Here is a 23,506-nt window from a genome sequence, read left to right on the forward strand (position 1 = left end):
TTGTAGTCCAAATGTGAAATACCACAGTAACGTAGACAATTGAAGGGGTCTCAGAAACAATTGTTTCAGATAATGGATTTTCACCCAATATGTTTCAGGATTTCTGCTCTCGGAACAGCATAGTGTATTTGACACCGGTGATGTTCCACCCAGCCTCTAATGGTGAAGCCAAACCATTCATTAAAACATACTATCAGCTGCATTTAAGGCCGAAGTCCTAACTCAGTTTCTGGCCCCTACAAGACCACACTGATACTGGGATGCCATAAATGCTTCATAGGTGCTGACACTGGACCCTATCGGATATCCTGAGCCCTAAAACACCCCACACCAGTCCAACCATTACTCCCACTACACGCTGGCCGCAGAGGTTTGGGACTGCACCTATGGGACAGTCCCAGAATGGATACTTGGTGTTGTCAGAGCTGCCTGGGCACAACAACAGTCCACAGTGGACACCAATGGCGCCATGCAGATATGATAAGCCAACCAACTGCACCCACGTTTAGCAGCTTCAATCTTGAGGCAACCTCCACCACTCCCAAAGCTAGCTCAATAAAACTTCAGATGCCTGGCAGACCCACATTCCAAAGTCCAGTGCTGTCGTAGTTGGTCCCCTATGGAATGGGACCTTCTCCCACCTCCAATCTCCAGCACCAGTGACCTCCAGCATGGACCTAGAGACAGGAACACCAGCTCTGGCTGACTCCAGCACCAGCATCACACCCCCCTCCCCCTTCAGGTTAAGCAATCAAGATATGAACAAGAATACTTCTGGCCCTGTGTGTCAGGCAAGATGCTTCCAGCAGCTATATCTATCATCCCACAGCAATGCTGATACTCTGAGATGTCTGCTTTCAATGATTCCTCAGGTGACCAGTAAGAGGTACAAGTCACGAGGGCCTCACCGCTGACATCAAACTGGAGATCAAACTTGGCTGCCAGGCTGCTGCTACACACTTCAAATCATACTGTGCTCTCTTACACCATGCTCGCTGAATTTCAACTACACTGATTTTGCAATTTTGTCAAATTTGCTTGACCTAGACTATGAGGATTCTTCACTTTGTGTGTTCTATATGTTATGACCCAGTGTGAACTTTAATTTTGAACTATCAAGCGATTAAAGTGTATTCATATTTTCTGTGTAATAAATAGTGTGTTGCATCATAGTGAGTGTCATACTATAGTAAGGGATTTCACTCACTGAAAGTCTGGATCTGTGGTTTTATCATAGCAGTCCATACAACACTGTGGTCCTTTACACTGTGAGAGAAATTTAGTAACTTGGTATGGTTCTTGAATCTGGAGAATGTAACCTAAGAAAGGAAACATGCACACTCATGGTCCAAAATAGTGAAATGTGGTGCACTGTAAAGAGGAGTAGTCACATTCAACACAATGAAACCAAACACCTCCAGAAGTTATAATCAGTTGCACACAGCAAAGTAATATCTTAAGTATGAAAAGTAAATTTCCTTACCCTGCCATCATCTGAACAGCTTGCAACAAAATCCCCATTTTGATCAATGCTTATCTGGTTCACTGATACTGTATGTGAACGCAAGGCTTTACTTTTAATATTGTTGCCTTGATGATCCAGAAGATGAACAGTTCCCCAATGGGTGCCAAGGCATACAAACTGAAAACAAAAATCAATATTGAAAAAATTAATATTGAAACTGAAATCAAAGATTTAAAATACCCAGTATTTTTAGAAGGAGTAAAATAAAATAAAATTTACAGAATCTGAAATAGTAAATCAATGCACCTAAACTGACAGTGAAAGACCTTCCTTACAGTAGATTCTCAGATGAGATGGTGTTAAAAGAAGTTAAAAACAGCACAATTTTTTGTGAGGAATTCTCTTACCACCAAATGAGCTATTTGGGCATACCTCGTTGCTATATTCAAAGCTTTAATCTTCAAGGATCTCATGTCCAGGTGCTAGTCCACCACACAAGTCTCAGTGAAAATTTGAAAACAAGAGAAAAGCACTGACACATCTAACATTCAAATCAAATAGTATGGATACAAAGAGTACTGCCCGCAAAAGGCAAGGGTATAGATATGAATCCCAGTCCAGCACACAGTTTTAACCTGTCAGGAAGTTTCACCATAAGGGATCATTTTGTGAGTGACACAAGGATTTCTTCTAGTTTCAGTCACTTTATGCTTTATGAGACCCATCAAATCAAGATTAAATCATCCATCAGCCTGAAATGCCTCTATTATGAACAGGAATGAATGGCCTAAATTGAGCCAAGAAATGAATGACACCGAAGAGGTCTTAGTAATCAATTCCACAACAATAAAGGGTGAGGGTAACATTGCTGACTCAGTTCAAAATGTGTTCTGGATTAGCACTAGACTTGCAGCTACAATGACTTTCCAGCAACACTAATCCAGCATCAAATCTACATTTTATAGTTTGCAGCTTCCCAAATGTGAGGGACTGATAACCTTGCAGTTTAGTCCCTTTTAATCTACAAACCAACCAACCAACCTAAACATGACTTTTTCTAAGTTAATTGGATATAATAATGAAGTGGATTGACCATTACATTCACAGGATCCCTTGTCTTTTTTTCCCCCACTAGGGGTAAAGGGAAGAAAGGTTGGTTAACAGCTTCAATTTCTTACAGACTGCATCATCTTTATAGATAGAGCACAATCTCAGTTGCACACTGACAGTAAAGGAAATTGAAAATGGACCTTCTGAAGGAACCATACCAGTAGTCTGGAGAAGTGTTTTAGGGAAATTATGGAAAACCTGAAATGGAACGCTCAGGCAATGATTAGAAAATTTGGTCATTTTGAATATGAGGCCAGTGTCTAACCACTGTGCTATTTTACTTAGAGGGGAGCACAACATGGACACAGTACATAATCACATTTTCACACTGAAAATAATGATAAATGACAGTGTCACTCATGTCAGATGTGAGATAATTAATAAAATTAGTACTGAAATAAGTATGACTTGGATATTCTGTGGGTCACCCATGTGGAATATTATATACATTGCCATTAACCACATACCAGCAACAGGAAAAAATTTTCTTTTTTTTAAGAAGAGAAATGAAAAAAGATTCATCAGTGTAAGGACTTCCTGACTGTAAAATATAATCTAAAACACAAAACTATGTCTACTACAAGAATGATCACTAATGCTCATTGGAACAGATTTTTTAACTGTAACAGGTTATCTTCTTCCAGACCTCCTGTACGCACTGGTAAAGAAGTCTTCAATGCTATCAATAAAGGAGAGACATTAATACCACAAAGAAATGGCTATTGTAATAGAAGCACATGGATATTTACAATAAATAAGAAAGTGATGAGTGAATCTATCAAGGACCAAGTTGGTCATTAAAGTATACAATTGACTTCCCTCTTTCTCAGTTGTTAAAGTTGCGCTAATGACAATATAGGCACAGCTACTTTTTAGGTTGGCTGAATATGTTTGTCACGAACTGAAGTTAAGTGTGTGCTGCAACAGATGCTCTTTCAAGTTTGTTACATATGGATTCTTATATCATATGAGTGATGCACCTGTACTCATAATTCATTTTTTTTATAAATTCAAGATTATAGCACATCTCACATGTAGTTATAACAAATGAGTGCTATGAGTTAATTAATCCATCAACTCTTTATCACCTAATCTAATATTGCCCACTTTACCATTCCTTCTTTCAACCACTCTGATCACCCCCGATTTTACAACTAGAAGGCTATGGCAGCCTCTTGTGATATGATCTACAGTTTTGCAAAGTATAAAAATGTCCTCACATGTGGCAAGAGACTTACTTTTGGATGAACAGCCATGCAACTTGCAGCATCCTTATTTAATATTTTCAGTACATCATTAGTCATCCTCACATACTTCAGTCTTGGTTCAATTTCATCTGATGATGAACTATTCATGTCATCATCACTAGGCATGTCGCCATTCTGTAAAGAAGCAAGTATACTATTAAAAAAAGTGAATTATATTTCAAGTACTCTAATGAAAACAAAAGATTTAATAGGAATACAAAATTACAATTCCTGAGTCATTGCACCAAACATTTGCTGGGCCATTACAAATACCTGGATTTTATGACTGGCACTCTATCTGTGAGCACAGACAAAGATTTAAGTCAGTGTAATTACTGGATTCCTACAAATATATAAATTCATTTATGGCAAATTCAAGCTGAAATATAAATAAATATCTGTATGAGGACAGATCAATACTCACCAAAAAGGGGAGACCTTGAGCAGAAAACAGACATTTGAATAAAGTCTGATTAGTAGCTGATCTTTCAGAGAAAGTCCTTTGTTAAATAGCCATAAGACTATCTCTACTTCCCCTCTCTCTATGAAGAACAATTATCTTGGTTGAGGTGGGTGTTGGGATCAATGAAGAGTTGAAGGTTGAGGAGTGGAGGGACAGAAGTTGAGGAGATTAGGAAAGACTGTAACGGTGTGGAACATATAAGTACGTGAAGAAGAAGCATCTAGCACATAATATACCACTCACTTGTGAAGCATGCTGCTGAGAATAATTTATTCAACTTTAACAGTTGTTTCAAACCCATGCCATGTGAATCCTTCCCTGAATACAAGCATTTCCCTTTGGCCCAAATGAGAAATATCCCTCGAACATACTGTCCATTCTTGCAGACCCCAGAACGATCCTACCACCACCAACATAAGGACCATGAAGATAAGATATGAGATATTAGAGCTCATACAGAGTCATATAGACAATCATTTTTCCCTCTGTCTACCTGTGAGTGGAACAGAAGAGGAACTGACTAGTAATGGTACAGGATACCCTCCATCACGCACCGTAAGGTGGCTGCCTAATTGTTGGGGACAGTTCAATTCATGCATTCTATTAACCTGATTATGTCATTAAACAGACTTAATGCAACACAGACCTGCACACATACGACATACAAAATTACAGACATGTCTAATAAACATATAGCTGTCTAAGGAAATTGAGAGAGTCATGCATGAAGTCTTTTCTAACTTTTATAGAAAAAAATAAATAGTTGAAAAAGTTTCAAATGAATTCCATAAAACTAAAGTCAATTGAAATAACTGTCTATGTCTGTTGTATAATCTCCTCAATCACCACCTTAATGCCATAGATTGGGATGAATTAAACTGTGGACTAATTACTACTTGACTGCCTGAATCTGTCATTCATAGTGTTGCCTAAAAGCAGTTTAAGTTTCATCTTTCAGGTAGATGACAGAGAGTATAAATTTTGCTTGAAAACAGAGAATACAAAAGAGACATTAGTTATGGCGTACCTGAAACCTTTGTATGGTTCTTTTGTTATTCTTGATATGTATTAATTATTTACCACATTAGCAACAAGGATGGTGATGTTTGCAGATGGTGAGGGAGCTATTTGCACTAATCGATGCAGTGGACCCCATTTACAGTGAAAAGTCTCTGAGCTATCAGAAAAGTCATGAAGATAGTTTAGAGACAATTATATTGTTGTATAACAGGAATTAGTACGGATAACCTTTGGAGGTATAACAACAAAAACAAGAACCAATATAATATTGCAGCTGAAGAGATGTAGTAATATGCAAATGTCTTCTGCAAAATCTGTGGACTGATCATGAAAGATAGTAAAAAACCGGGAATCATTTAGCAAAGGCATGAGTGACTGTTAATGTCTGAAGAACTTTTGGGACTGCTGCAATAAGGAAACAGTAGCATTTGGTTATCATTCAGATACATGTGCCTACGACATGGCAAGAGCATCTGGGAAATAAAATGTTGGCAAAATAGTAATTAACACTTCAAAAAAGAATAATTCAAAAATGAAAGGTTTTACTTTTAAGGAATCATACAAGAAAATTTTTAAAGAAGTTAAATTTGTGATTCTTCTTGGACTGTATAAATAGAGTAAATTCCACTCACCAATTAAAAGCGTAAAACAAAAGTAATGGAACACAACATTTTATTGTAACGTGAAATGCAGGCCTTGCAATACATTACCTATGTTGACAGCCCTGTCTTATGGATATATCCCATCAAACTACAATGCCACGAGTAAATCAAATGGTGGGATGCTTTGGGAAATACAGAAGCGTCCGATCCCACCTGTCTGCTTTGACCCATGACGTCACAAATAGGGCGGAAATGACCATAAACCACGATTCCAATATGGCGCATATAAATTTGGTACGTACACATTATGAGGACGAAAATACATCGAAAAACAAACACACACACTTTCCACAAAAAGCCTAATGACACTAACGGGACAAGCGCTGGATTAGATTAGATTAGATTAATACTTATTCCATAGTTCATGAATACGACACTTCGTAATGATGTGGAACGTGTCAGGTTAATAAAAGATGTCTGTACAAGATATTAAATTACACAAAATATTGCATGACACTAATGTTTAAGTTTTTTTTCCCCCTCCCTTAATTTATATCTAAAAATTCAGCCAATGAGTAGAAGGAGTTGTCATCTAGAAATTCTTTTAATTTATTTTTAAATGTGGGTTGGCCATCTGTCAGGCTTTTGATGCTGTTTGGTAGGTGACCAAAGACTTTTGTGGCAGCATAATTTACCCCTTTCTGTGCCAAAGTCAGATTTAATGGGGTGTTTCTGGGTGGGGGCAAACTAAATACAAACAAATTTAGACACCCACCCCCATACAAAACCACACAAAACAACGCAAAAAACCGAGATCACAAAACTCCCCAAATACCACTAAACACAATATCATCTGGAATTGGACACTTCCCTTGGCCTATATAGCTCAAAAACATCTCCCGATACCAATATCAACATACACAGCCACAAATTGGGATTGAACACTTCCCTTGACCTGCGCACTGTTAATTTTATCCGTCATATCCATTCCTGAACAAAAACAACAACCGATTAATTTTACTAAAATTACCACACGATGTACAGTGAACAACACTAAATTAACCTTCACACAAAATCGTTAACTCACTGAAAAGAATTCCACTACAAACACAGCCGACACTTGAACAATTCTGGATAATGAGCAAAAGCAAACTGAGCCCATTATACCACACAAACAAAAACCTTGAACATACCACCAGAGAGCACAATAAACCACAACACGACGACATCTACAAACACGCCACACTCACAAACCAAACTCCGCGCCGTCATGACGTCAGACACGACAACACCCTTACGTCACACGTCAAAGCCGACACGTGGTATCGGACGCTTCTGTCGACCCGCTTTGTTGAAAAAAGAAAATTGACAATATCTTTACCCATCCTCACTTCCTAGGCATTGACTGAATGCTAAATGTTAATCTTCCATCCAACCATTTCTCCTAGTGTCTTTAGAGTTTCTATTTGTTTGTTCCAGTAGTAGATGTCATTTGTGTGCCTTTCTGACAGTATGTCACTTAGTTCTTGTGGCTGGTCACTTATATTGTTTTGTTTACTAGACCTGGACTAAATTCCGGTTTTTCTAGAGATGTTACCCCCCCCCCCCCCTCCTTTTCTTTACAGACTGAACTGTCGTGTAGTTCAAGATGTAGGTTAGATTGGAAGGTGGTGGTTTGGTGGTTGTTATGTGCCATGACAGAAAGAAATTGTTGTAATTTTTTATTTTTACTTTTTTTATAATAAAACAGTCCTAACCACATGTAGATGCTTGTTTATTTACTGGTGACCGGTTTCGGCCACTATCCTGGTCATCATCAGGTTGCTTACTCCATGGAAGTCTGCTGAAGCTGGTGAGGAGCAGGCACCACTCTAAGAGGAATATAACCAATGCTCAGCAGCCAGGACTGTTTTAACAACTGTTATAACTATCAATTTTCCAATAGAAACAAGCTAAAATGTTTCAAAAATTTTTAAAAAAGAAATTCTTTTAAATGTTTCTTTAAAATGTGGGTATTGCTGACTGACTGATCTGTAATGTAACCCAAGGTCTACATTAGGTTGTAAGATGACAGTTTTGTTTTAAGATGTCAAAGTAAAAAAAAAAAAAGTCTTGCACAAAAAGGCTTTTTTTTGTTTTGTTTTGCTATAGCTTTTGTGTTGTTAGTGACATGTACTGCCCATTTCTTGACATCTGAATGTTCTGTAGGCACAACATTGCATTGTTTAATTGAAATCTATTACCAGAAAGGATTTTTTTCCAGCGTTAACGGGGGATGAAGATACACTATGTGATCAAAAGTATCCAGACAGCCCCCAAAAACATACATTTTTCATATTAGGTGCATTGTGCTGCCACCTACTGCCAGGTACTCCACATCAGTGACCTCAGTAGTCATTAGACATCATGAGAGAGCAGAATGGGGCACTCCGCAGAACTCACAGACTTCAAACATGGTCAGGTGATTGGGTGTCACTTGTGTCATACGTCTGTATGCGTGATTTCCACATTCCTAAACATCCCTAGGTCCACTGTTTCTGATGTGATAGTGAAGTGGAAATGTGAAGGGGCATGTACAGCATGAAAGCATACAGGCCAACCTTGTCTGTTGACTGACAGAGACCGCCGACAGTTGAAAAGGGTGTAATGTGTAATAGGCACACATCTATCCAGACCATCACACAGAAATTCCAAAGTGCATCAGGATCCACTGCAAGTACTATGAAATTTAGGCAAGAGGTGGGAAAACTTGGAATTCATGGTCGAGCGGCTGATCATAAGCCACACATCATGCCAGAAAATGCAAAACGACGTCTCGCCTGGTGTAAGGAGCGTAAACATTGGACGACTGAACAGTGGGAAAATGTTGTGTGGAGTGACGAATCACCATACACAATGTGTCGATCCGATGGCTGGGTGTGGGTATGGTGAATGCCTGTTGAACATCATCTGCCAGCGTGTGTAGTGCCAACAGTAAAATTCGGAGGCAGTGGTGTTATGGTGTGGATGTGTTTTTCATGGAGGGGGGTTGCATCCCTTGTTGTTTTGCATGGCAGAATCACAGAAAAGGTCTACATTGATGTTTTAAGCACCTTCTTGCTTCCCACTGTTGAAGAGCAATTCAGGGATGGCGATTGCATCTTTCAACATGATCGAGCACCTGTTCATAATGCATAGCCTGTGGAGGAGAGGTTACACGACAATAACATCCCTGTAATAGACCGCCCTGCACAGAGTCCTGACCTGAATCCTATAGAACACCTTTGGGATGTTTTGGAATGCCGACTTCGTGCCAGATCTCACTGAACGCCATCGATACCTCTCCTCAGTGCAGCACTCCATGAAAAATAGGATGCCATTCCCCAAGAAACCTTCCAACACCTGATTGAACGTATGCTTAAGAGAGTGGAAGCTGTCATCAAGGCTAAGGGTGGGCCAACACCATATTGAATTCTAGCATTACCAATGGAGGGCGCCAGGAACTTGTGAGCCATTTTCACGCAGGTGTCCATATACTTTTGATCACATACTGTAGAACATGGCCTAGTTGAGGCAATGTAAGAATTAGGAAAGTTCTTTCATTCAAATAGTGTAATGAATCTTCATATTACAGCAACTGTATGAGGCTGATATTGTTGTGAACCAAAACATTGATATTTGAAACTGCATGCTTTGGATCACACAACTCAGTTTAAATAATGTGTTCCAAAATGTGTTGATGTTGAGTAGTTCAAAAATGGTTCAAACAGTTCTGAGCACTATGGGACTTAACAACTGAGGTCATCAGTCCCCTAGAACTTAGAACTACTTAAATCTAATTAACCTAAGGACAGCACACACATCCATGCCCGAGGCAGGATTCGAACCTGCGACCGTAGCAGTCGCACGGTTCCAGACTGAAGCGCCTAGAACCGCTTGGCCACATCAGCCGGCTGTTGAGTAGTTGCACCATGGTCTAAACTGGCAATACACTTTGTCTGTACCAAACTCCATGAACTGGAATAGCTTTAGTATTTCATATAAAGACTTATGCCTTTATTCTGTCAACTGCCAATCTGTTGCCAGCATCTTGTGTAACATCTATTTATTGCCTTCAGTCGTGTTGTGGTTTAAAACAAGGTGTACTCTCATCACAATATTATATAAAAATAGTAAGTCTCTCATAATTCACAATCATAGGAGACTATCCGTCAGTAAAGGCGGGATCCGACAGGAATGTGATTTACGTAACTTCAAAAAAGTTCATGCGACAGTGACCAGGAAATTAATGGAAAATACACAAAAAGGGTTATCATGTGAACCATCTATTCTCTCCCACCTACGTTTCCATGGCAGTTTCTCCAGAGTTTCTCTGTATTCCTCACCACAAATGCACCTGTATTCCGTGCGTATCACTTACACCCTATAGAACTTACAGTGAATCTCAAGAGCTGGCAGATTCTATGCATTTAGCAATCACATGACTGACCATAGTTTGCACATGGTGGACATTTCAATTTTCTTGGACATTATTATATCCCAATGACATGTTTGCTTAGCGTCATTCATACTGTCTCTGTCTTACTAATGGGTCCCTCTAATGGGAAGGTATGCATTTTTGCAATTGTAATTCAACCATGGCATACATAGCAAATGAAACTTAGTTTCTAATGGTAGTGTGAAAAATGAAGACTAGTGATATGGTAGAGTGGAAGAGGGTTTGATCTGCTTGAGGATGAAAATCTAGCCTTAACAACTGCAGGATACACACTCTAACGGGAAAAGAAAAATGCATCAAAAAGGAATTATCCGAATGGGCCATAAATTGGTAGATGTGATGTATATGTTCATGTACAGACAAACAAATGATTACAATTTCACAAAAATTGGATGATTTATGAAACAGAAAGAGCTTCACAAACTGAGTAAGTCATAATGCGTTGCTCCACATCTGTCCCTTATGCAAGCTGTTATTCGGCCTAGCACTGATTGACAGAATTCTTGGATGTCTCCTGAGGGATATCGTGCCAAATTCTGTCCACCTGGTGCATGAGATCACAAAAATCCTTAGCTGGCTGTATAGCCCTGCCCAAAACGCTCTGAACATTCTAAATTAGGGAGAGATCTGGCAACATTGCTGGCCACGGTAAGGTTCAGCAAGCATGAAGACAAGTACAGAGACCCTTGTCGTGTGTGGACAGGCATGATCTCGCTGAAATGTAACCCCAGGATGTCCTGCCACGAAGGGCACGATTGACTTGCTCAGTTTGTGAAGCCCTTCCTCTTAAATAAATCATCCATTTTTCTGAAATTGTAACCACTTATTTGTCTGTACACGTACATCATATGTACTGGTTTATGCCAAATTCAAATAATTCCTTAATGGTGTGTTTTTTTATGTATTGTCAACATAATGAGGTATTTATTAGAAAAAGAATTATGGGCCTATTATACATTACAAGAAATTGGAGGAATTTCTTTGAAATGATTGGTATAAAACCAAACTAATCACCAATAAGGATAGCTATGAATTAATTTCCAGGAAGTTTCAAGCTTTTATGGATCCCAAAGATGGTCTTACACCACATTAGGTGCAGGTTCATATACTTTCCCACACTTGTTCAACCGAAGGGAACATTTGTTAGTAGAACCTACTGTCTTTTTATAAAGCCTAATGTGCAAAAAGTAAACACTTAACAGAAACTAGAGTACAACCCCCCCCCCCCCCCCCCCCCCAAAGTCTAGTTTGTTTCGGCACACCGAGTTTCACAAGAATTTAACACACTACTGCATCATCATCATCTCCATGACATCCATTGCTTGGATAAAGGTCTCCTCTAGACTTTAAAGCATTATAGTCTTCAGCTATACATGTACAGGGGTTGGGCAAAAATATGGAAAATCCAAAAACACAACACATTACCACATCTAATACAGTGTAGGAAACCTGATAGCATTCAAAACAGTGTCCAGCAGTCTTGAAATTGATAAATACAAGTCCTGCATGGTTTTCAGAGGCATCTTATACCATAGTGGCAAATTCAGGTAAAGATGATGGGGGGTTAATAGCAATCATGCACCCTTCTGTCCAAAGTAAACCACAAAGGCTCAATAATATTGACATGTGTTGATGGAGGTGCCTAGGGGAGATGCGACAGTTCATCCTCATGCTCACAAAACCAGTCCTTGATGAGCAAGCTTTGTGAACAGGGGCCAAGTCGTCTTGGAACACACCACCACCATTGGGGAACAAATACCGTACTGTATAGATCTGATCAGCCGAAATGGTGACATAATCCTTGGCAGTAATTTGGCCTTAAAGAATAACCATGGGGCCCATGGCGTAAGTTAATTTCATGTTCCATGGATTGTTTGCACAATGAATTGTAATGATATGGAACAAGTTATTTTACATCCACATAACAAATTAATTTGTAAATGTGGCCACACGCTGAACATTTATAAGTTAAAAGAATGTGACTTTGTAATTCCTGCCCACCACCTCTTATATATTACAATAACAAAAATTCTTCAACAGAATACGAGTGTCAAGGTGAAACTTTTTCAGTTTTTTTCAAATTTGTCTTTTCTGTCTATCAGATACTTTATATCACTGGGTAAGTGATCACAAATGTTAGTTGCAGCATTTGCACCTCTTTTGGTGCCAAAGACACCCTGCTTGTGAAGTAATGAATCTATTTTTTCTTCTAGAGTTGTATTTATGTACATCACTGCTCCTTGTGAATGGCAGTGGATCATTTGCAACAAACTTCATGAGGGAATACATTTCTGCGAAGCAGTAGTCAAAAGGCCAATACCTTAAACAGATGTCTACAAGGTGGTCATGTGTGAGTACCACATATTATTCTTGCAGCAGGTTTTTGAGCAATGAAGACATTCTTTCTTAAAGATGAGATGCCCTAGAACATGATTCCATATTATATTCTTGAATGAAAATGTGCCAAGTATCTCTCTCCCCAAGGCCTGCAGTAATTTGAAGTCCAAATGGGGAAGGATTAAGTCATTTTAGGAGTCTCAAAACGTGTTTTTTTTTTTTTTTCAATTTTAATTGTGGGTCAATGGAAGTGTCTGATTCCACCTGTTTGCTTTGACCTGTTATGTAATGGTGGTGTGCTGTGTGTCACTATGGCATGAAGTTTTTCAGTTGGCTGTGTTCGTAGATGTTGTGTTGTTGTATTTGGTATTTGGTGGTGGTGGTGGATGTGCTATTGGTTTCATTTGAGTTTTGGCTGTCATCGTGCAAACACAGTTTCGAGTTAAGGCAGTTGGTGTGGTAATCTGGGTTGTAGAAGGGTTTTCAGTGAGTCATTACCCTTTTTTTAATGTGTTTTGGTGTAGGTCTGATTATTTTGGTGTTTGTTGTGCAGAAAGAAGTCTAATTTTTTTAACTGCTTTTTTGTTAGTTATGGATATGACAGTGAAGTTCATGAGTGTATCATTATGTTCTGAGATGGGTGATTATATGATGTCTGTCATACAATTTCTGCGGATATTTGGTCTTATTGATAAATATGTTAGGTGTCACATTTGTAGCAACAACATGAGGTTGACGAGAGTTTCGGTGGCTCGGGCCGAGCGTATGTATATGTGGTGTTGTCTCTCTCTCTCTCTCTCTCTCTGCTGTGTGTGTGTGTGTGTGTGTGTGTGTGTGTGTGTGTGTGTCAACCTAGGTGGTATTTCTGGAGGCTTAGGCTTTTGTTAGTAAGTAATTTTTGATTTGGTTTTATTCTATAGTAACTGTGACATTTTGGGTGTTGTATATTTATGGTAGGTCGGTTATGTTTTAATTGGTGAAGTGAATACAGGGTATTTGGGTTTATCAGTTCTTGGGGTTTTGCTTTCAATTTTTGGAGCTGTTGGTGGTTGGTTTTTTGGTATCGATAGCTGTGGTGGAGTTACATAGATCAATGGAAATCTCCAATTCCACTTTTTGGGGTTGTAGTTGTTGTTTCTTTGGTGTCTGTGGCTGCGATTGAGCTAATGGATCAAGGGAAATGTCCAATTCCTGTGGTTTTGTTGGTGTAGTAGAATACTATAAACTAATTTTTTTATATTTTTTGTGTTGGGATGGTGTTGTATTCTTTTACTGTCATATATTTAGGTTGCCCCTGCCCTGAGCCCCCAATTTTCCACGGTTGTCCCATTAGTTTAATTTTATTTTTGGAGTGAGACATCATTGTGTCATTTTTATTTTTGTTCATGTACACTGAAAGTAGCCATTTCTGCCATATTGAAGATGTCATGAGATAAAGCAGACAGGTGGAATCGACACTCTGTAAAGCCTTCTCATCAATATGGATGCCTAAGAATTTGCTGCTCAAATCACCTACTCCCCCCCCCCCCCCCAAAGTTTCACTTTTGGGCCATAAACTGGGCCAGAAGTTGGAAATAGTATGAAACAAGACACACAAAACCAAATGACTTTCTTCCATTCTGCTATAGTCCAGGTTTTATGGCTTTGCCATCACATTTTCCGGGACTAGTGCAGCAGGGGATACAACCCGTCGGCTTTGGACATTGACGTCACAAGTCGCCAATCGCGAAGCGATTCTTCTTAGCGTTGAAGCTCCCTTCAGTGGCTGATAAGTGTTTTTTGGCTTTTTAAAAAAAAAAATCTCACGAGATAGAATAAACAGATCCACTTTATTAAGCAATCAGTAAAAAAAAACGAAACTGAAACATAACAGCAAAAGCGAAAATGGTAAACTGCTATCTGGCGACTTGTGACGTCATTGTCCAAAGCCGACGGGTTGTATCCCCTGCTGCACTAGACCCCATTTTCCTGTTAAGGTCATCTGCACCACATATGAGTAATTTCGCAATTCCCACTCGATCTGCAGTTCCCTGCTTAAGGAGCTCACTTCATATTGTTTTGGTGCTGATAGGGTTTGCATTGTCACTTATTGGATGATATTTGTCCACTTTCCCTGTATGCAGTATATATCTTCAATACAGTGCCTCTTGAAACACCAAACAATTCAGCTACAAGCACCAACGATTTTCCCATGTTCAAATTCACTTAGCTCTGACATAACGCACTCACAACCACACCGATTGCTGTTCTGACCACCACTGAAGTTACATGTACTAAGGACATTGCAGTTGTCCCTCGGCGTCAAATGCAACAGTGCAACCTACTGTTCAAGCATGCATTTATTGTTGTGTTCCCATAGTTTTGTCTAAACTCTGTGCATATTTCTCACATATGCTTTCTAATATCGCCTAACCACCACCTATTTGGTCACTCTGCTAGTCATTCCATACCTTCAGAACCCAGAAATAAATTCCTCATTCTGCCTATCATCCACTCACCTTTTTCATGGGCTGTCCACCCTTTTTAATTTAAGTTGCAGTCATAATTACATCTTCCATTCCAGTCCATTCACTGATCTATCTGCGTGTTTTCCTGCGTCTCATAGCAAATTTCAACACATACCTATCCATTCTTAATGCTTCTCAAATTAAAAATCCATCTCTCATTGTTATTAAGACAAAACTGATAGCAAACATGTCATTTGAAAAATAAAGGAGCTGCTTCACTTAGTCAGTTTTAGGAGGTGGAAAAAAGTTCCAATATTGCTGTTATTAGTTTTGGTGATAAGAAATCCCTGATCAACTTCTCTTTTACATTGGAACTGCTCACTATCCTGACAAAGTTTAATTAAAGTTATAGCACTGGAATATATGTTGTTATTTACACTACCAGATGTTTCTCACACGATGTTCTGGATTTTACTCAAATTCGTCAAAAGATTTGTCGTGAAAAGTGGCAATTGCAAATCAATTCGCCATTTCACTACTTCGTTCACAGCTTGTAAATGTTCCAATGTTCTACATGCACCTCTAAAATAGGCGCGTTTCTTTGTCTGACTGAAATCTAGTGTAATTTCTTGTATGTGGTTTCTGACTCTTTTGTGAATCTCACACACATTATGGAAATGGGTCTGATATGCGCACTGTTGTTTATTTTTTGTCTTGTGTGCCCGTTTTCCTGTGAAATACAATAATTGCAGAAAGATTTGAGGAACTGTCTTCATTCGCACGCGTTCTGTGAACAGTTTCTCAAGTATTTTTTAATACACAATCTCCTGTTTCAGGTATTTAATCTGGAATACGTATAATCTACATTTTTATGCTCGATTATTTTGTTTCTTTCTGCCTGTGTATCTACTTCAACTCTTTGTCTAAGCATTCTATCATAACTAGCAACTCGAAAATCTTTTAAAGCTGTTATCTGCTGACTATTTCTTCATGTCATTTACACGAAATCTTAATAGCGAATGACAGTACTGCACACGAGTAACATTCATTATTAATCGATTGCATTACTTCTTCTATTCAGTTTTTGCGACTGCTGTGTAACAGAGCAAATAATACTGTTAACAACTGCACTACCACGGAACTGTTTGCTACGATAGGGTAAAGGTTATAAAATGCTACTTATAGCTGAGTTAGTTGCAATCACAGAAATTCTGGTGAAATATGCAATTCCATTGTATCTAATTACAGACTGAAGGTTGACATTCCACGCTGAAACTGAGTCATGGTGGTACTAATAGAGTACAACTCCTATAAAATACATTAACGTCTTAATATAACATTTATACAGAAGGTTATGACAATAAACAAACACTGTTGACATATGAGCGTCGCGGCATAAAGATCAACATGACAGTGTTCACATAAAGACCCAAAATTAGGGTCAGTGTTATCTTTTGTACTACAAAGTGAAAGTTGATTCTTCATACGAACACATACATCTGCTGCCATTGTTTTTGTCGTAGATCTCCGGTCCACTACAAAGTAAACACAAACCCCCACCACTTCATGAAGTGACAGCAGAAAGGCTTTACACTTGACCAAAGTTCTTCATACAATGTTGACATTTGTATCTATTTGTTCCAAGGAGCTTAGTAGCCCCTGACGTGCAACTACGGCTCTACGAGACCCGATCTCTCAAGCGAAGATCCGAAGCTCCATGTGACAGCAGACATAAAACGCGCTTGTTCAGTAGGTGGATGATTGATGTTTAAGAGTGCGGAAGGAGCTCTGATTACAACAATAATTTAAGAAGAACTTTGTTACAAGCACACCGAAAAAACCTTAGTGCATCACTCCGCACATGAGGGTGGAAATATTTTACATATACCGTTTTTGTTCAGGTTATGTGGCAAACAGTTTAACCAGCATCGTCATTTAATGTGCCGCGCATGTGCATTAGGGAATGATGATAGTACGAAAATAAAATGCCGGTACATAATGTGTCAGTCGTTTCTAGGAAGTGCTGTTATAGTTATCTGGAGTTGAAACACGATGTACCGACCGTGCCATAAAAGACTGAATTTGAATTTTTCTAGTTCAGCGACTAGAAATAGCATCGTGAAAGAAACATTTTGGCACTGAACGTAGAAAATCGTGGATCGTATTATACTTAAGATAATGTCACATAAAAAGTAATTAAAAACAATGTGTCTATCCTGCCAGCACTGAAGTAACTAACAGGGGAATGGTATAGTCTGACATGTCGAAACCGACCCTGAAATTTTTCACACAGGAAGAATACCAATGCAGCAAAAGAAATTCACTGTAAAAATTTTAGCTACTAAGACCGACCGCAATTTTTTATGTTAAATTCGCTCATTTTTGCTTCACGAAAGACCCCTATAATAGCGGTTTGTACATCCCTTCCTGCCTAGCGTACGAGTCGACAAATAAGCAGGTGCAGCTGTGGCGAGAGAACGTAGTGCCATGTAGCGCGAAGTCCAATGTGTATACTCGCGAATTTTAAGCACTTAAACCATACCGAAAATGTCTCAAATCGTTAATTTTTTAATACCTTGCAGTACATATCGACTATTGCAAATGTAATTGTGACACAAGTGACTAGCAGAGAAAAGAAGATCAAGTCAGTGCATGATGTTACGCTACAGACGACTTCCATCAATCTGGACTTTAATTTGTTGACATGAGATATTTTATAACACTTCCAGTAGCATGTTTCCTATGAGAATTTTTGAATAATGTATTTTTTATTAACCCTGCAATGCTGCACTTATTTGTATCGATGGGTCTGCTACACTGGGGTACTGGTGTACCACAATTAAAAACGGGCTTTTAAAATATTCAATTTTTTATTTCACAATAATACAATAAACACATAAATTATAATTAAGAAAAAATGCACAGAGGGAAAAAATACACCACTGAAGACATGTAGCCCACATTTTTCTTTGATGGTCCAAACAAATAAATTTTTACAAATTACGCATTTAACTCTGGATATTAGGTCTCAAGCCTGGGTCAGAAAAGACATCGGTGTATTGTGGATTCTGGAACCCCTTGGGCTTCTTCTTCGTTTGGCAGATCTAAAATGCAGCTGATGGTTTGACGGAATTCTCTTGTTACTATTAATTTTCCAAACTCTGTCTCTCTTTTTGCTCAAAAAGATAAAGTGCAATTTCCACGCAGTTCTTGTGTGAAACCTGAGTGATTGACTTTGCATAACATTTTAGTGGATAACAAGAAACAGTGTATTCACGTCAGCTACGAATTTCTCTGTGGTGTTTTCTATTAATGACATATCCTCTACACACATACTTGATGTTAATTTCATAATTTTGTGAATTAATTTCCCATATAATTTCCTGAATCTCTTTAACCAGCTCAAAGAAATCTGAGAACCAGTAATTTTCATCTCACTTGAATTTCAGCTGGCACAGTCTCGAAGATTTCCCTTTGCACTGATGCTCATAAGCATCTCTAAATCTTTCGAAAAGTTTTTATTTCACGCTTTTACTAGTACTGTTTTGGTGCATATTTGATACTTTATGCTGATGTTTCTTCGTTTTTTACAATTCACGTTCACATTTTATGAAACACAACCGTCTTTGCACATTTCTTTTGCTGTATATGTTTTATTTTGGCGAGGAAGATACTGTATTTTTCTTCCGGACTTTAATTACTACAACAGTCATCGTTCTAACCACAATTCATGGAATCGTCAGAGTTATTACTGTTTCTAATAATGTTTCCACAATTTCTAACTAAGTTACGACATCATTAAAATGAATGTCCAAGAAATTAACTAATTAATAACACATATGCAGAACTTCTGGGAAGTAGGTGATTTTGACTGCATACCAAGTTTTTCATATTTCATCTTTGCGATGTTGAAAACATAAATAAGATTGCACATTAGAGCGAAACTCTCACACAAAGACAGATGCTATTAGCAAGAATTTATAAAGAAACAACAGAAAATTAATTCAGTTTTATATCCATTGTTAACACTTAGCGATACACCGAAGGTAACTATTGACTTGTTATGTACATTAAATGAAGAGTAATTGTGAACAACTGTGTCAGAGAAGCTGCCAACGGAAACTGAAATTTGGTTTACAAATGATGATCATGCTATGTTACCTGTTTACTGATGGACCATCAACCAAGGATATGTGGTTGCCATGGTCTTATGTGTTGTCTGCTACAGCTACCGTATGGTGTTTACATTTCTCCATCTGCCTGTCCAGCTACAAAATTGGCAATTTTCAACAATTTTAAAAAGATACTTACAGAATGTCTTAGCAATTAAAATTTTGACATTGTGTATTCTTCCAGTATAAAAATTTGAGGGCAGGTTTCGGCATGGCGTATTTTGACCATCCACTTGCATGACTGGAAATGGCAGCTACAAGGTCAATTATGTGGCTTCTCATATGGGTCATCAGAATGTTATAAGTCATTTCACCTGGCCAAAAACAATAAAACTGACATTGGTTATGTAATTCAGTTCCATACAATATATGACAAAATAAGTTAACATCTGAAACTTCCTGGCAGATTAAAACTGTGTGCCAGACTGTGACTCGATCTCGGGACCTCTAACTTTCGTGGGCAAGTGCTCTACCATCTGAGCTACCCAAGCATGGCTTACGCCCCATCCTCACAACCTTATTTCTGCCAGTACCTCGTCTCCTACCTTCGCAGGAGAGCTTCTGTAAAGTTTGGAAGGTAGGAGGTGAGGTACTGGCAGACGTAAGGTTGTGAGGACGGGGCGTGAGTTAAGTGCTCTACCATCTGAGCTACCCAAGCATGGCTTACGCCCCATCCTCACAACCTTATTTCTGCCAGTACCTCGTCTCCTACCTTCGCAGGAGAGCTTCTGTAAAGTTTGGAAGGTAGGAGGTGAGGTACTGGCAGACGTAAGGTTGTGAGGACGGGGCGTGAGTTGTGCTTGGGTAGCCCAGATGGTAGAGCACTTGCCTGCGAAAGGCAGAGGTCCTGAGTTCGAGTCTTGGTCTGGCACACAGTTTTAATCTGCCAGGAAGTTTCATATCAGCACACACTCCACTGCAGAGTGGAAATCTCATTCAAGATAACATCTGTCTGTTTCGAAATTTGGACTAATTGATCCTGAAATAAAAAAGATTTATGTGACATTAAGGAATACAATAATTTACGTTAAAAAGACACAAGACATGAAGACATACCTATCACTGTGTAAACGTGGGTTATGAAGATCAACATTAGCGATTTCCCGGTGTTATCCTACAAGCCACGAGACATAAGCAGCCTATGATATTCAGTTCTGAGACAAGAAGACTTTGTGCTCATTATTATGAATGGTGCTCAAGGTGAAATGCTGAAAAAGTAGCTCATGGGCTGTATTTGGAACCAATGGTTACGGTTTTCAATTGATCTTTGTGCTGGACGATATGAGACAATGTTTTCCCCATGTTTTCCTCATTGTGAGCAGTTCAGTTCATGATGTTCTGTTCTTTGATGAAATAAGGACTGAAGTAGATAAAATATGGTCTCAGAGGTGTGTAGCAGATTTAGCTGAATCTTTTTAAAATTCTGGCTTTCACATATTTATTTATTTATCTGAAATTCTGTAGATCCATATTGTGATAAATCACAAGAATGTGGAATGAATTAGGTTTATATCATTATAGAGATACCATAAACAAATGCACAATAATGAAGATGTAGAAAATTGGTAAGGAAGCTAAAGGTTGATTACCCAAAAAATTATGCCATGTGACATGATAGAGTGAAAATAACCAGCATTAGCAGCTGAGATAGTATTCATATGACTGACAGAGGTAATTAAACATAGGACATAAATTGCACACTGAGTCTTTTTTGAGGATCATCAATCAGAATGCTGAGGGATTTAGAGGATTCACAATGCAGTATATCTTGGTTACCAGAGTTCAAGTGAATTACTTCATTTTTTGTCAAGATGCATGAAATTGCATATATTGAGATTTTTCAGTATATAGTGTTAATTTATTAGGTTTAGAGAATGTAAGATCTCTACAAGCACAGCATTACATTTATTTTCTAGTTCACTGATTATTCGATTTTTAAGCAGAATGTAGTGTCATCAGCAAAAAGAGTAAATTTGGTCTCATTGTTTGTACAAAGTGGAAGATCGTTAATGAAGATGAGAAACAGTAAAGGTCCCAAAATGGATCCTTGTGACATTCCACATTTAAATATGCCCCTTTCAAATGGAGCCGGACTGCCATCAGTACTATTACGTATCACTTTCTGCTTTCTATGTGTAGATACGTTTCAACCTGCCTTCCAGTGCTAGCGTTAAAACCATAAAAAATCGAGCTTCCTTAAGAGAACGTTGTGGTCTGCACAGCCCAAGGACTTTGACAAGACACAGAAAATCCCAGTAGGTGACATTTTGTTATTCATTAAGTCGAGTATTTCTATCGTGAGAGAGAAAATAGCCTGCTCTGCTGATACATTTTTCTTTTTTTCCCGAAACAAAACTGGTTTTCGTTGTGGATGCTCTGAATGTTGAGCTGGCCTAAAATTCTTTCATATATCAGTTTCTCTAATATTTTCTAGAAGATACTTAGCAAAGATATTGGGCATTAGTTGGATAAATTAGACTCATCACCCTTCGTAAATTGTGATTTTGCTACAATAAACTTTAATCTTTCTGGGACAGTACCTTGCTGCGAGTATTCACTAAAAGCATGACACAGGACTTGACATATATAATAACTACAGTGCTTTATAACTTTAGATGAAATGTTGTCAAGACGTGATATTTTTGTATTTTAATGACCTGAATATATTTTCAGCTTCACTAATAGTTACTGGAGCTATGTAAATTGGGTCATATAATTAGTGCTCAACTTTGTGTAATAAATTTATGTCCATGTTTAATGAGCCCTTACTACTGTAGAGGCAACTTCTGACACTGAATGTATCAGCAACCCCAAATGTAGCGGGAAGAGATACAAGGCACCGTATTAAGACTCGTCCATGCTTTCCAAGTGATTTATTGTTTTCAACTACAGTGCCGCATTCCCCTCAGTCTGTGTCACCAGATCCCGCAATGCTGAGGACACCTCTTCAGTGAACCGCCCAGAGCACTGCTAGTGTGTCGACCCTGTACAGCCCTGATGATATGATGACGACAGGGCTGTGCTGGATGCCGACTCAGCAGCCTTCATCCTGCACTGCCTCAGTGCCGCCCACTGACAACTGCAAGGTGGCCCGCACCGTGTGTCCTTGCCGGCACGGCTTGGGTCATGGCGACAACAAGCGCCCGCCGTCCGGAAGCTGAATCTGCGGACGTCGCCCTGGATGTCTCTGGTGTGTGTTGGGAGCCAAGACGACTGCCCATGGTAGTGAGCCATGGGGTGGCCCATCACTGGCTGGCTATGGACAACCCGTCAGCCTCACAGGTTCGAACCAGCGACCTGCCATGAACTATAATGCTGGCGCCCCTTCCTTTTGTTAGTGAACTGGTACCTATTTATATGCAGCCTCTGTTTCACTAAATGCGCCGCTCTGTGTCATGTACTCATAATACTTATGTTCTGCCTCTAATTTGTGTTATGCAAACCAGTGCATGTAATTTTCCCGGCATTTCTATGCCTCTGTGGCCTCTATTTTCTTTGTAACTGCTGGTGTGCGTAACTCACTGTAAACAGGCCTGCACCTGGCTGTAACTTGAATGTTCCGAAACATTGCTCCAAAACAGACTTTTCCTATATCGAATGGTAGTGCCACTACACCATCTACATGTTGTGCTGGAGTTAAGAAGTGATTGGTGATTGTTAAGTATGTTATAAATTGTGACAGGATTATGTACCACCTTGTAATTATAACTTATCTTTATGGTATTATCATTGTTATTGCTCTTGTCTCTCTCTCTCTCTCTCTCTCTCTCTCTCTCTCTCTCTCTTCGTGATATTACCAATTATTTTCCTGTGTTCCTAGAATTATCAGTTTCAGATGCAATATATAAGCTTCTAGATTTTCAGTGCAATTTATCATTCAAGGGGAACATTTGATACTCTTAATGAGGCACATAATTCCCTCTTATTCCCACAAGAAATTTTGATTTCTTTAGTAATCCTTGGTTTATTGGGCCAAACCTCAATGTTCTTCCTCACAATTCTTTTTGGAAAAGTCATTTCAAATAGAAAGGTGGATATATTTACGAAAATACAAAATGTATCATTTACCTTAGTTACGCTGCAGGCTGGCTCCCAATCAATCTGTGACAAACGTTATTTAAATGCCGAAAGAATTTCATTGTTTATATATCTAATGGATTGACAGG

The 23,506-nt window shown here is 38.8% G+C and overlaps 1 protein-coding gene across 1 annotated transcript in view; it reads right to left on the minus strand.

The window, feature by feature from the left end:
- The window catches only part of LOC124555791 (vacuolar protein sorting-associated protein 41 homolog), a 134,952-nt gene extending 118,135 nt beyond the window's left edge, over positions 1 to 16,817 (minus strand). The window contains exons 1-3 of the mRNA XM_047129852.1: positions 16,666 to 16,817; positions 3,814 to 3,957; positions 1,484 to 1,642 (exon numbers count right to left, since the gene is read on the minus strand). Coding sequence (XP_046985808.1) covers positions 1,484 to 1,642; positions 3,814 to 3,957; positions 16,666 to 16,677 — 315 coding nt within the window. The 5' untranslated portion in view covers positions 16,678 to 16,817. The remainder of the gene's footprint in view (positions 1 to 1,483; positions 1,643 to 3,813; positions 3,958 to 16,665) is intronic.
- Positions 16,818 to 23,506: the final 6,689 nt, after the last annotated feature.

The sequence above is a fragment of the Schistocerca americana genome, chromosome X (assembly GCF_021461395.2).
Source record: "Schistocerca americana isolate TAMUIC-IGC-003095 chromosome X, iqSchAmer2.1, whole genome shotgun sequence".
In the NCBI taxonomy this organism is placed as follows: domain Eukaryota; kingdom Metazoa; phylum Arthropoda; class Insecta; order Orthoptera; family Acrididae; genus Schistocerca; species Schistocerca americana.